Here is a 12,759-nt window from a genome sequence, read left to right as displayed (position 1 = left end):
GCTTTCTGAACTGCTTGAACTTTATGAAAGAAGAAGAGGCTCAAGTTTTATTTATATAAACAAATGTGAAAAATTTAACAGTTTTCGAAAGTATTATTAATAGCCACATCCTGAAGGCCCTTCTTTCCTGTACACACAAAAATCCCTAGTTCATAGTTTTGATTGTAAGACATCGTCTAGACATAGTAGGACATAGACAGCATTATGCGTTCTCTGCCAGGACTCCTTTTGTTTTTGTTCTAGAGGCACTGTGTGTCTTAGATTTGGGGGCAAAATCAGGTCCAGACACTAAACACATCCAATGGCCAGAAACATAGAAAAAAAGTTTGGAAAGTTAAATATCCCACGGAATTCAGAATGGGATTACCTACATTAGCTCTGCAAAGGTCAGTACACATAATTCCTTAAATCTATTGGTTAAACATACATTTTCCAAAATAAATATGTCTGAAAAGCTACTGAAGGTATATAGTTAATACATTTTGCAATTCAGATTCACCCTTGTAAGAAAAGGCGCTGTATATGTGTACTAAAACAGATAATGGCTTTGAAGAATACCTCCTAGATCAGGTTTAGGTTTCAAATAGAATCTTGGTCTAAATTGTTGAAGTGGCCCTGTCCAGTTTTCATAAGAGGGTGTGCCATCCCAAGAAAATTTAACAACTACTTGCAAACATACATTACTGTAGGAATTGGCCTTTTTGGTTAAAGTGCCCTAAACTTTTTGCTTTCCCCCTAAACCGTTTTCCTGACCTAGAGAGGACACTTTAGATGCTTTGAGTACTTTGCCACTGTTGATAAGTGTCAAAGTACAGGAATTCCCTATGTAAAAGGTAATGGTGATTGGTTGGCCATGATTGGTATGTTTGGTTACTAGTAAAAGTCCCTAGTGATGTGCACTGTGCATGCAAGGGCTAGTAATGCAAGGGCGCGCCTAGAAGGTAACTCAGGCCTTCAGTGTAGGCCCTGCGCACAGAATGCGAAGTTAGCATGTAGTCCTGACAAGTGCAACCACTTGTCAGGCCTGACTTTCCCTTTTACATACACATGGGGCACCCCTGTAATAGGTTCCAGGTAACCCCTGGGCAGGGAGAGGTGAAGTTTAGTATGTATGAACTCACACTGTCATAATTAATCTTTCTGTGAAGGTGGTTTTGTCACTGGGTGTTTATAAGCCACTCTTTTAGAAAGTGGCTGAGTTCTGTGCTCTGAGAATTTCTGCGTGTCTCTGAAATGTGGATTGTCATTCTGGACCTGAAAAGTGAGAGGAGCTGTGAGAGGTCTTGACCCAGGGAGGGGTTGAGATGGCACCATGGTGCCCTGCATCTGGAGAGTAGGGGGAGGAGAAGTCAGGGAGGTGAAAAGGTCTGGGCCGATGCTATAAACCAATTGACCCATCTCCTGCTGAGTGATTAAGGATCCAGACCCCCAGTATCAAAGAGAGAGAGGTGACACTGGGAGGGAGACACCCAGAACTGATTTAGGGAGGGGTCAGGGACCCCTGAGCACAGACAAACTTCATAGACATTAAGGGGTATAACTATGAGAGCTGAAGCCCCTGAACCTTGGAATGAAACAGATATGGATTGAGACTGAAAAGGCTTGGACCCATTCTGTGGTCAAGAGGAACCTCTGCTAAAGAAGGAACAACTGAAGAGACTGCTGTGGATAGATCAATCCTTGCTTCGTGATCTGGGGCTGGTCTGCAGTTTGCTGTTCTAGCTAAGGAAGAGGCTGTTGGGACTGTGCTTGGAAGTACTGGGCCCAGCTGCTTGAAGAAGACTGTGCTTTGTGCTGTGTCTTATAACCCCAAAAGTCTGAGGTGAGTTGGCTCCCTGTTTGGAAATACAGGATCATAAAAGTTTCCGGAGAAGTCCCAAGCAACAGAGTGTGCGCATGCTTTTTGCTGCTTGAGACTCTCAGAAGTTGTGTCTTGTGATTGTGGGCACGCAGGAGAAAGCTAAGTGTCCCAACGTGCAGAGTGCGTGTCATGGTGCAGGCCAAGGCGTTGGTGAGGAGTGTCTGGTTGTGGTGTGCACGGGGAGATGAGGCTCGGACACGAAAGGGTGTGTGTCGTGGTGCAGCCCAGGTGTTGGTGAAGAGCGCCTGGGCCTCGTGTGTACCAAAGGAAGGAGCGAGACTCGGACTCGCAGTGTGCATGTCGTGGTGCAGCCAGGGCGTTGGTGAGGAGCGCCTGGACATCGTGTGCACCAACGGATGAAGTGAGTCTCGGACGCACTGGGTGTGGGTCATGGTGCAGCCTGGGTGTTGGTGAAGAGTGCCGGGGCCTCGTAGGCACTAAAAGAAGTGAGTCTCCGACGTGCAAGAGTGCGTATCGTGGTACAGTCAGGGCGATAGGGAAGAGCGCCTGGACAACGTGTGCACCAGGAGAAGAGGTGAGACTGCGACACGCAAGAGTGCATGTCGTGGTGCAGCCAGGGCGTTGGTGAAGAGCGCCTGGACATCATGTGCACCGGGAGAAGAGAAGAGGCGAGTCTCCGACGTGCAGTGTGCGTGTCGAAGTGCAACCTGAGGTGCTGGTGAGGAGTGCCTGGTTAGGGTTGAATTGAAGTAAAGTCTCCAAAGTGCTGAGGGCGGGTCTCGGTGTGGACTGAGACCGTCGGAGTGAGGGCCAAGTCATTGGGGCCCTCGGAGTCAATCAGCAACAGCCTGGATCAACAGTCACAGAAGAATTGAGCCGCCGGCCTGAGTCCGCCACAGCCTGTGACAGAGTTCTGGATCAAGGCCCAAGTCGCTGACGTCAGGGAGGAGAGAGGGATCGCGCCCCCCAAAGTAACATGGATCAACACCTGGGGTGGGGTGCGTGCCCGGAGGGACACTCTCTCAGCCTCCTGCTTCAGTCATCTGGGCGAGCTGTTGCTTCTGCTCGGATCTTGGCCCGTGCTGACCCAAGACAGGGCAGTACTGGGACCGCAGTACTTTTTGTGTCATCATTTGATGCATAACGGGGGCACTGTTAACCGAGCATGTAAAACTGTTGTATTACACTTTGCATTATTGCTCCTAATGAACTATTGAACTGTCGTATAACGCCTGACCTCATTTGTGCCTGACGAACTTTATGCTTGATGCGTTACGCACTGCGTTATTTCTCCCTTGCATATTACCTGAGTGTAACGTGGCACATTGCATTATTTCTTCAGTGCACAGTATCGGAGTATAGCGTGGCACAGTGTATTATTTCTTCATTGCACCGTACAGGATTGTAGCGTGACACATTGCTTTGTTTTTTCCTGGTACCGGGCATGATGGTGGTGATACGCATTGCATTATTCCTTCAATTGCAAAGTACATGACTGTGGCACTACGCATGGCATTGTTACTCTGTTGCACAGTATAAGAGAAGATTGTTACGCATTGCAGTATTTTTTCCTTTTGCAACGTGTGTGATTCTGGCAATACGACTTGCCTAACCTTTTGGGGAAACAGTTAGAAATGAGCTTTACTGTTGGTTAGAAGCGGTGGTTGGGATTAGAACCTTCCAACCCACCAAAAAGAATACTACCTATTCTTATATGTTGATTTTGTATCGTGTGGTCGTATCGTATAATTGCTTATATAAATGCTAAACTCATTTTATCAATACTCGTGTGGAGTCTATTTTTGATGACCTCATGGGGTTAAGTGTGAGCGTGGGTGCACATACTGAACACTCGTGCCTTGGAAATTCGCCTGGCTGCTCATGCCAAGCTACTAAGGGGGTGAGCAGGGCTATCTTAGATGGTGCCCTTACTTAGCCTAACGTTGAAGTGAGGGGGTGGGGATGCACGCCTCCAGCATTTGGTGGTGGCGGTAAGCGGCAGGGACCTCCACTTCCAACAATTACTGAAACACAAATATTGTGGTTGTGACTTATGTGTATCCAATGATGTTTGTATATCCACCAGGCCCCAGCAGTACAGAGTAACGTATAAAAAAATACTTTTTGATCATCTTTAAATCTGGAAAACAGTTGTAACTTTTTAGCGTCCATGCTTTACTTATCAAAATCAATGCTAAACATATCTGGGCTGATCTCTATACCTTAGGACTGCTGGAAGACAAAAATCTTTTGATGCTAATTCCGGAAGTTGTGTTGTCAGTCTGAACTCCCACACTCGAGGTTTCTAGTTGGCAGTGCCAGCATCTCCCACTCCATTATATGGCCACTTTTAGACATAGGCCACAGTTCTGAAAGCAAATGGTGCATCAGAGCATCCACATGCTAACTCTCTTGAGTAGATCACAACCACTACAAAATGTCTAAGTCAGGCAAGCGGTAGACCAACAGCCATCGCAAACTAAATTTCAGTACGTGTGGTGGGGCATTAGACAAAGGAAAAACAATATCAGTCTACAAGCATGACTACTTTCATATGTGCCTGCATGCAAACGGCAGCTGCGCAAAGAATTTCAACTTCTTTCCGAGGCTGCTTGGCTTCAAAGTCTCTTTGGAGTCGGAGAGTGAACTTTAGGTTGTTGACTGCTGAACATATATTTAGTTGGTTTCCTGGAAGTGGCTCTAAGTTTTGTATCTTGTAGACTGCATTGGTTAGTGATTCATTATTTATTGACTAATTATTGACAACTGGTAGCTATGATGATATTTAGAAATTGGTAGCACATACCAGGTGCATTTAAGTTCAGGGGTCTTCATCAGATCGACTGCGAGCTACCAGTAGGTCTCAGGAGACTTCTGATTTGCTCATGCATGATAATTACCTGTCAGCTCTTTTGACAGTATGTAGCTGGCCAAATGTTAAGACATTTGTTTATGTGGGGCCTGGGAAGTTGAAAATGTAGGACCATGTAGCCCACACTCTTCTGAAACATTTTTGTGTGTTTTCTGTCTTTTTCATTTTCTTTCTTCACTACTTTGTTTCCTTCTTTTGCTAATTTGTGTTTTCACCTTTTCTTCCGTTCATCTTTCTATGTCTCGGTAGCAGCTTCTTCTTTCTTCTATTTCCTTTCGCTCTTCCGTTTCGATGTTTTTCTTGTTTCTCCCACAATTTTCTATTCTTTTCTGTTATTCTCAACTTCTCTTCTTTGTCTCCTTTCTTTTTTCTTCCTATCTTTCTTTTTCAATATTTTGTTGGCTTTTCTTTACTTTTTTCTTTCCTTTTCTCTTTTCGTTTACGCTTTTCAATTTTTTCCTTCTTTTTTTTGCTTGGAGGGGCTTATTCTCAGCTGATGCAACTATAACATACTCTTGATCTCATTCCATAACTCCCTAAACCACTAAGTCATAGGTGTTATCTCTGATTCTTTGCATGACCCCCAAGCCACTAACTCTTAGGTGGTATTTCTACAATTAGTTACAGCCCAAATACCACTATTCCATTGATGATACGTCTACAAATTCTAGCAGCCACTATGAGTAAAGTCTACAAATTTTACCCAGTACATGCTAAGTCTAACTTGATTTAGGTAAGACTTTCACCAGAAAGAGACATAGGACTCCAGCAACTCCATTCACATCCTAGCAAGGGACTTCACCTACATTATGGAGATCACAGGCCTGCACACTTACTCCATTAAATATCCCCCTAACCTTACAAAAAAAGCAGCCAACAGCTTCAAACACAATCTATTAAAATCCAACCCAGAAACCCCAATCTCAGACCCCTACTTTTCAATCAACTAAGGACACATAACAAATGACAATCTTCTTTTCCAAAACACGAGCCCAATGGCGGGAAGCCTTTCTCACCCTATTCTCAATTGCATCAACTAAGAAATCCGCACATGGTCTTACGTTATCCATCATTCCCTCTCCGTTCTACTAAGCGGGAGCCACCGTTAAGATATATCACAATGGTATCATCCTCATGCAAGCATCAGACCATAACCTGAATCTTCTGGACAACATCTTCCACATCATCAAAGAAAAGGCGGGAAGACCCAATCCCAGCTCCCCAACAACTAACTCTCCCAGCTCTCTGCCTGACTCTCTACCTAACGCCCCATCAAAAATGGCTCCCTCTGTACCGCATAGCGAAGATACACCCACCCCAGACCTATTTGACACACAACTGAATTACACACATGCCTGCAAGTCCTACTCCTTCCCCATCAACTCCATAACCTCTACCATGCCTATCACTCTTCACACTCATATCACTGTGCTGCCAGCCTTCCCTCACACCCTCTCTCACCCCCCTCAGAACACATCTCTCGCCATTTCTCTCTCCATGCCCAGCAATTTATTTACTGATTCGGCTCCAATCACCCACAGCCTAACATCCACTCACCCCTCGCTCCCACCTCTCCCTCCCGCCTCACTAGAAATCTCATCTTCCCCTCCACGCTCTCCAACCCCAGCAATTCCATTATTAACTTTGAGCCATTCGCACCCTGCACCCCTACATCGGATCCGGTCACACCCCCACCCACTCCCTCTACCCTCACTACGATTCTCACCACACCCATTTCCCTCCCCATCTCCTCAAACTCCATTTCTAGCGCAGTTCCAGTGGCTCTCTACACCCTCACACCCGATCAACCCACGCTCCTACCCGCTCCCTCCACCCTCACTAAGATTCACACCGACCCTCCTATAACACACACCACTTCCTCCTAGCGCAACTCTACACCTTCCCAATGGTGACTACACTGAAAATCTGCCATTCAACAGTCAGAATCTCCTCTCTCCCAAGGACACCATACAATTATCAACTCGTTCCCACCTTAATACAGCCTTGGCTATGAACACGATAACTCCAACACCTGACCCCAGACTAGATGAGATATTACTATCTCTACAACAAATCAAAGAAGACATTCAATCCCTTCATGACCGGATCCTGCAACAACCCAAGTCACAAGCAAAACCATCTCATCAGCCACTCCATCCCTCCTTGATACTGAAGCGCACTAGATGGAAAACAGTTTCTTATCCCAATGCGTCATCCCATCCAATCAGAAGAAAAAATCCCTTATCTTGTAAAGATCTAACTTCCCTACTCCAATCTTACGAGCTCCAAACCCCGCCCCGTAATTGTGCGCAAACGGACAACACACAGAAATTGTCCTTAATCCAATCCATCCCTCCCAATGCATCTAGAGTTTCAAGACACATACCCAGAGGCATTGTTGAAAACAACCTCAAGAGAGTGCCCATATTACCTGACACTACCACTTCTCCTACCAAGGTACAGCTAAAATGTATCCTACTTAACTGTAGGTTGGCAGCACGCCATGCCACCGATATAGCTGACCTCATACTAGCCAACGAGCCTGACCTTTTAATTTTATCGGAAACTTGGCTAAATGAATCATCCACGCCTATCGTAGACAAACTAGTTCCCCCAAACGATCACATTACAAGATTAGATTGAATTGACAGGCCAGGCGGGGGTACTGCCTGCATACATCAGAGTAACCTCGCTGTGAAACGTGCAAACTCCCCAGTTCTTGCTTCTTGTGAATACCTATGCCAAGACGTCACTAACAATAACAAACCAATTTGCTCATTACACTCATTCTACCATCCTCCTGGAAACAACTCTACCTTAATTCAACACGTAATGGATATCCTAACCACAAATGTCGGGCAACAGATCATTCAGATATTCTTGGGGGATTTCAACCTCCAATGGGATGACCCAGATGACCCAGTGGTCAACAGCTTCAAAACGTTCCTATCTGACCTGAACTTGTCCCAAATCTGTAACAGCCCCACCCATGAAAAAGGTTCAACCCTCGATCTTGTAATCTCCAAAGCAGACTACACCCAGCTAGAATCAATTCTCCCCTGCGATTCGTCTGACCACCACATCATCACTTTCAATATCAAGGTAGCAGTTATACCACTCTCTGTCCAACCCACGAGAACGAAAATCTGGAAGAGAAACCTAAAAAAACTGAATCCTGTCTCTCTCTCTCAGCGTCTGGACCTATCGTCATGCCAGTACCGGATGGATTAAATGATGTTCATGATCTGACTAATCACTACTTCGACTCCATGAACCTGTTTTTAGACAAACTAGCTCCCCTACAATTGAAAAGAGTCGCCAAAAAAGACACACAACCCTGGTATGATGGCAGGCTAAATGGCAGAAGATCACTAAGAATAATCGAAGGATGATGGAGAGCCTCACCATCCCCTAACCACCTCAAACTACTGAGAAGCACAAAAAATGCCTATTTCAGAAACATTAGACGATCAAAAGCGGACTTCATCAGTAAACAATTAGATCAAGCCAAAAATCGTCCCAAAAGACTATTCGAAATAATCAAAGAGCAATTGAAGGGTCTCTCCCACCCCCCAAGCCAATCCAGAAACACTCCCCAATTGCAAGGAATTTGCTTCCTTTTTCACAACGAAAACAGAAAACATAAAGATAGACATACTTAATGTACCACTATCGCACTCCGACTCACCCACAATCTCCTAACTGACCCCGCTCAGGACACAGCTCAGTGATGCCGCTAAGCTAGTCCTCAAAAACAACGCCTCCTGGACCAACTTCAAGTTCTACAGCGCAGAAAATATCCTAAAGACACTCATGGCTTTGAACCCCCCCCAATCACTTCACGGATCCTCTCCCAGCAAACCACTTAAAAGACTTCATTCCAATGCTAGTTCCTCTATGGGCCAGGATCATAAACACCTCCCTTATGCAAGGAATGATCCCAGACATCCTCAAAGCTGGTCAGGTATCCCCCCCCCCCCCATCTTAAAGAAACCCTCAGCGGACCCATCAGACTTGAACAACGGTCGCCCAATATCCAACATCCCTACCCTGGCCAAACTACTCGAAAAATGTGTGCACATGCAGCTCAGCAACCACATAGACCACTTCAACCTGCTCAATCAATTCCAATCAGGTTCTCATACAGGGCACAGTACCGAATCAGCCATGACACACATAACAGATGATGCACTAAAAATATGGATCAGAACAAAGCTTGCTTACTCATCTTGCTTGATTTATTCTCAGCTTTCGACACCGTCAAACATGACAACCTACTAGACCTCCTGAAACGTAGAATGGGCCTATCAGGAACAGTTTTAAACTAGTTTACGTCTTTCCTCCAAAACAGAACACAAAGACTTAAGATTAATCAATCCTTATCCAAGCCCAGGCCTGTCATCTTAGGAGTGCCACAGGGATCCTCCTTCTCCCCGACACTCTTCAATCTGTTTATGGAACCACTCACTAATCTTCTCAACTCCGCAAATGTCCACTACCACATGTACACTGACGACACGCAACTCTACATTAAGGTCCACTCTATTGAAGACATTGAGTCCCTCAACTTAACGCTACAAAAAACGCAGACCTGGTTGGCCAATAACCACTTAAAACTAAACACCCTCAAAACATAATTCCTCTTAATCGCCCCACCCAACCAAACAACCATCATTCGTGAAGGGATGAAGCATCTAACAGCACTCGAAGGGCAACCCCTTATCATTGATTCTGCTAAACCACTAGGAATGACCCTTGATTATAAGCTAAATATGAAGAAGCACATCAGCGCAGCAAGTAAAGGAGCACATTTTCACATGAACACCTTAAGAAGACTGAAACCCTTCATACCTGCAAATGACTTTAAACAAGCAGTTCAGAATCTTAAAACGCCCAAAGTGGAATACGGGAGTGTAGTTGTCTGCGGCCTTCCCAGAGCATCGACAGCCCCTCTTAGAGCTTCAATCAAAGCAGCAGCAGACTCATCACAGGCTCCAAAAGATTCAGTCATATCTCCCCTGACCTTCGTGCACTTAACACCATCGCTTCTAGAGAGATTTTCCTCCGGTGCTGAATTGTTGGAAATCCCATTGTTCGTGACGAGCTCAGCTCGTCATCAGCACAGCTCCACTGTGCCTCATGACGAGCTGAGCTCGTCATAAGCATCAAAGGGGTTAATTGGCTTCATTTTGAGGCCAGAATCCATCTGAAAATTGCCTGTATGACACACAAGGCATTACATCACAAAACCCCAAGATACTTAGCGGAGAAATTGATCCTATCGGGTGGGAATAGAACCACTAGAAGCTCCCACAATCTTCTACTGAAACCACCATGTTTTACCAAGAAGAAAACATATAACTGTACCTTCTCAGGTATGGCTTCCAGAATCTGGAATGCCCTGCCCCCAGAAACAAGACTGAACCCATCCACTGCATTGTTCAAAAAAGAAGTGAAATTGATTCCCTTGGCTAAATTCACTTGAACTGTTTCATACATTCCTTTAGAAACCTGCCAATATGTAATAGCTATCACTAATCTATTTACTTAACCTATAGTATTTCTATTTCTATGCATGTGTATTCTACCTATATCAGACCTGTAAAGCGCTCTGATACACGCAAGGGTCTTGTTTGCCCTATACAAAACCTTAAAAATAAAAAAAATCCCTCCTTTCCCGATGATTTCTTTGAATTTGTTTGGTACTGCGATGTAACTTCACGGTTGTTGTAATGACCGCTTTGTAATCGCATGCGTTGTAAACGCATGCGATGTAACCAGCTATATTGGTTTATCAGGCAGTATTAAACAACTATCCTTGGGAATTCAATGAAAGGGAGAAATCGAAAGGTGGAATGTGTAAAAGAAAAAGAATAGAGTTCTCAGAAGCATAGCACTGACACTCTTCACATGACATAGTAGTGACTGACATGAAGTCACTGTCATACGCCACATACAATGAATGATGGCCACAAGAGCTCAAAACTGTACATTTTCTAGTATATGTTCATGCTTACCTGAACGGTATGACGCTCTCCCCCACTGTAGACAGAGATAGGGTGTGGGTGAGTCCTGGGAGAAGTGGTTGTTATACTGGAGGAGGCAGTGGTAACGTTAGTTGTACTGCCTTTTTCGTCCTCCATGGTTGTATAATTCTGCACACACATTTTGGATTAAAATAAAAATATATTAGTCAAAACAAAGGTTACAAATTGCTGATAGGTTAGTTAATACTGCTGTTGATACACGACTGCAATGCTGAATATCCAATTCATATTTCAGAAGACGTGTTACATCAAAATATCAACATTAAAAAAACAGCTTTGGAGTAACTTCTTTGAAGTAAAAAGGTCGTTTTTTCTCAAGCTTTAGAGACTACCATGAACATATCAAATTGTGCTGCTACAACAACCACAATGTTGAAGAACAGTCTTGGTCTAACGCATTGCTCTGCACACTAGCCTGGCGCAGCATGAGAGAAAGAAGATAGAGCTTAAGCACCTTGAAAAAATGGCAACCGTAGACTTTTGACAATGAGGTAATTATATAACTGAAAGCTCTCTGGATCCCATTAAGACTTTCACCCAGTGATTTCATTTTTAATTTACATCTTTAATAAGTATAATAACTTTCACTTTCGTGAAAATAGTTGAGTGTTTATTTGCACAATTTCGATAAATGTATTTGTATCGAAGAACAGGAAATAGACAAAACAAATGCTGCCTTACTATTAGTATTGTAAACCATAACCATATCTTGCAAAAGTTGATTAAGAATATTATTGGATTGTAAATATAGAAAATACTAAATAGATGAAATGATGAAGCTTTACCTTGTTTCATTTAAATTTACGTTTTATGGGCTCAAGACACTATTCTAAGAGCAGAATATATGGTGTTAATATGGCATTAGTAATATAAAGTAAATAGATGTAATTTATATTATAAAGCAGAATAAACACAAAAAATAATCTGTCTGGACTGATGGCTCCGTGGACCAATCCAGGGTTCTCCAAAATCGGTCATGGAGGGCAGGATCCCTGCCAGATTTTTAGCATATCCCTATTTAGATAAATGTAGTTATCTTACAATCTGGCATGGATCCGGCCCTCCAGAACCGACTTTAGATCACCCTAGGTCTAATCCGTCCGCAGAAGGGATCTTTGTTTAACCCCATGGTCTCAAATTTTGATCTACTGCGTTCCTTCAGCTTTCCATCCTCCGAGATTGATAACAGGAGGGTCAAGGAGTTGCTAACAATAATATTTTTTAGGTCTCGCCTGCATAGGCAAAAATACCTTTTCCGATCGCTTTGGCTTTTCAGCCAAACTCGGGCACGCGTTCCATTGCCTTCAATGGCAACTCGTGCACATGTGGCGATTCACTTGCGGGAGCGAGCGCCGCCATATGGTAGCTTTTATCGCTCCCGCAAGTGAATCGCGCAGCCCCCGCCTCCCCCTGCTGCCACGCACGTGCTTCTTTTTGCGGCCGTGCGCGCACACAACTCCCAGTCGTGGCCGAACTTCTCACGTGCACCATTTGCTTGTTTGCAGCTAACCCAGTGCGGTTTTATGCAATCAACCAGTGTTAACTTCTCTGTTTATGATGGGAGTTTAACCCATTAGCATCCCATGTCAGTGCTCGTCTGTATATACCAGGACTACCTTAGCTCACCTCTGAAAGCCATATGCGTAGAACACATTGCCTGGTCAGCTCATTATTAACAAATACTGTCCACATTTTCACGGGTTTTTGATGCCCTGTGTTAAACCCAGCAAAAGCTGCCCAACTGTCTGCAGTTTACATCGACTGTGCGTTACTTCGGGCGAATGGCCTTTGTTCCTAATTGTTACTGTAATGTTCAACATTTTGTTCACAATGTTAATTCTTTTTATGTTCCCATCACCTTATTAATATTCGCTTGGCTGTTCATTCAAAAATCATAAATCTAGTGAGGCCCCTGTATGTGTCTGGCAGCAAACCAAAAAGGGGCAATTACAGGCAGAAACACAGGGGTGTAAGATAGGGAGCGCAAGAGGGATGGCTGTGTCAACAACAGGGCCCAG

General features: G+C 44.3%; 1 protein-coding gene across 2 annotated transcripts in view; it reads right to left on the bottom strand.

Annotated features, from left to right (window-relative positions):
* The window catches only part of PHC3 (polyhomeotic homolog 3), a 499,049-nt gene that overhangs the window by 390,843 nt on the left and 95,447 nt on the right, over positions 1-12,759 (bottom strand). For both annotated transcript variants that reach the window (XM_086944295.1, XM_086944296.1), the window contains one exon: positions 10,712-10,849. In XM_086944295.1, coding sequence (XP_086800421.1) covers positions 10,712-10,837 — 126 coding nt within the window. In that variant the 5' untranslated portion in view covers positions 10,838-10,849. The remainder of the gene's footprint in view (positions 1-10,711; positions 10,850-12,759) is intronic.

The sequence above is a fragment of the Lissotriton vulgaris genome, chromosome 11 (assembly GCF_964263255.1).
Source record: "Lissotriton vulgaris chromosome 11, aLisVul1.2, whole genome shotgun sequence".
NCBI lineage: Eukaryota > Metazoa > Chordata > Amphibia > Caudata > Salamandridae > Lissotriton > Lissotriton vulgaris.
This window is presented reverse-complemented; position numbering and strand designations above follow the sequence as displayed.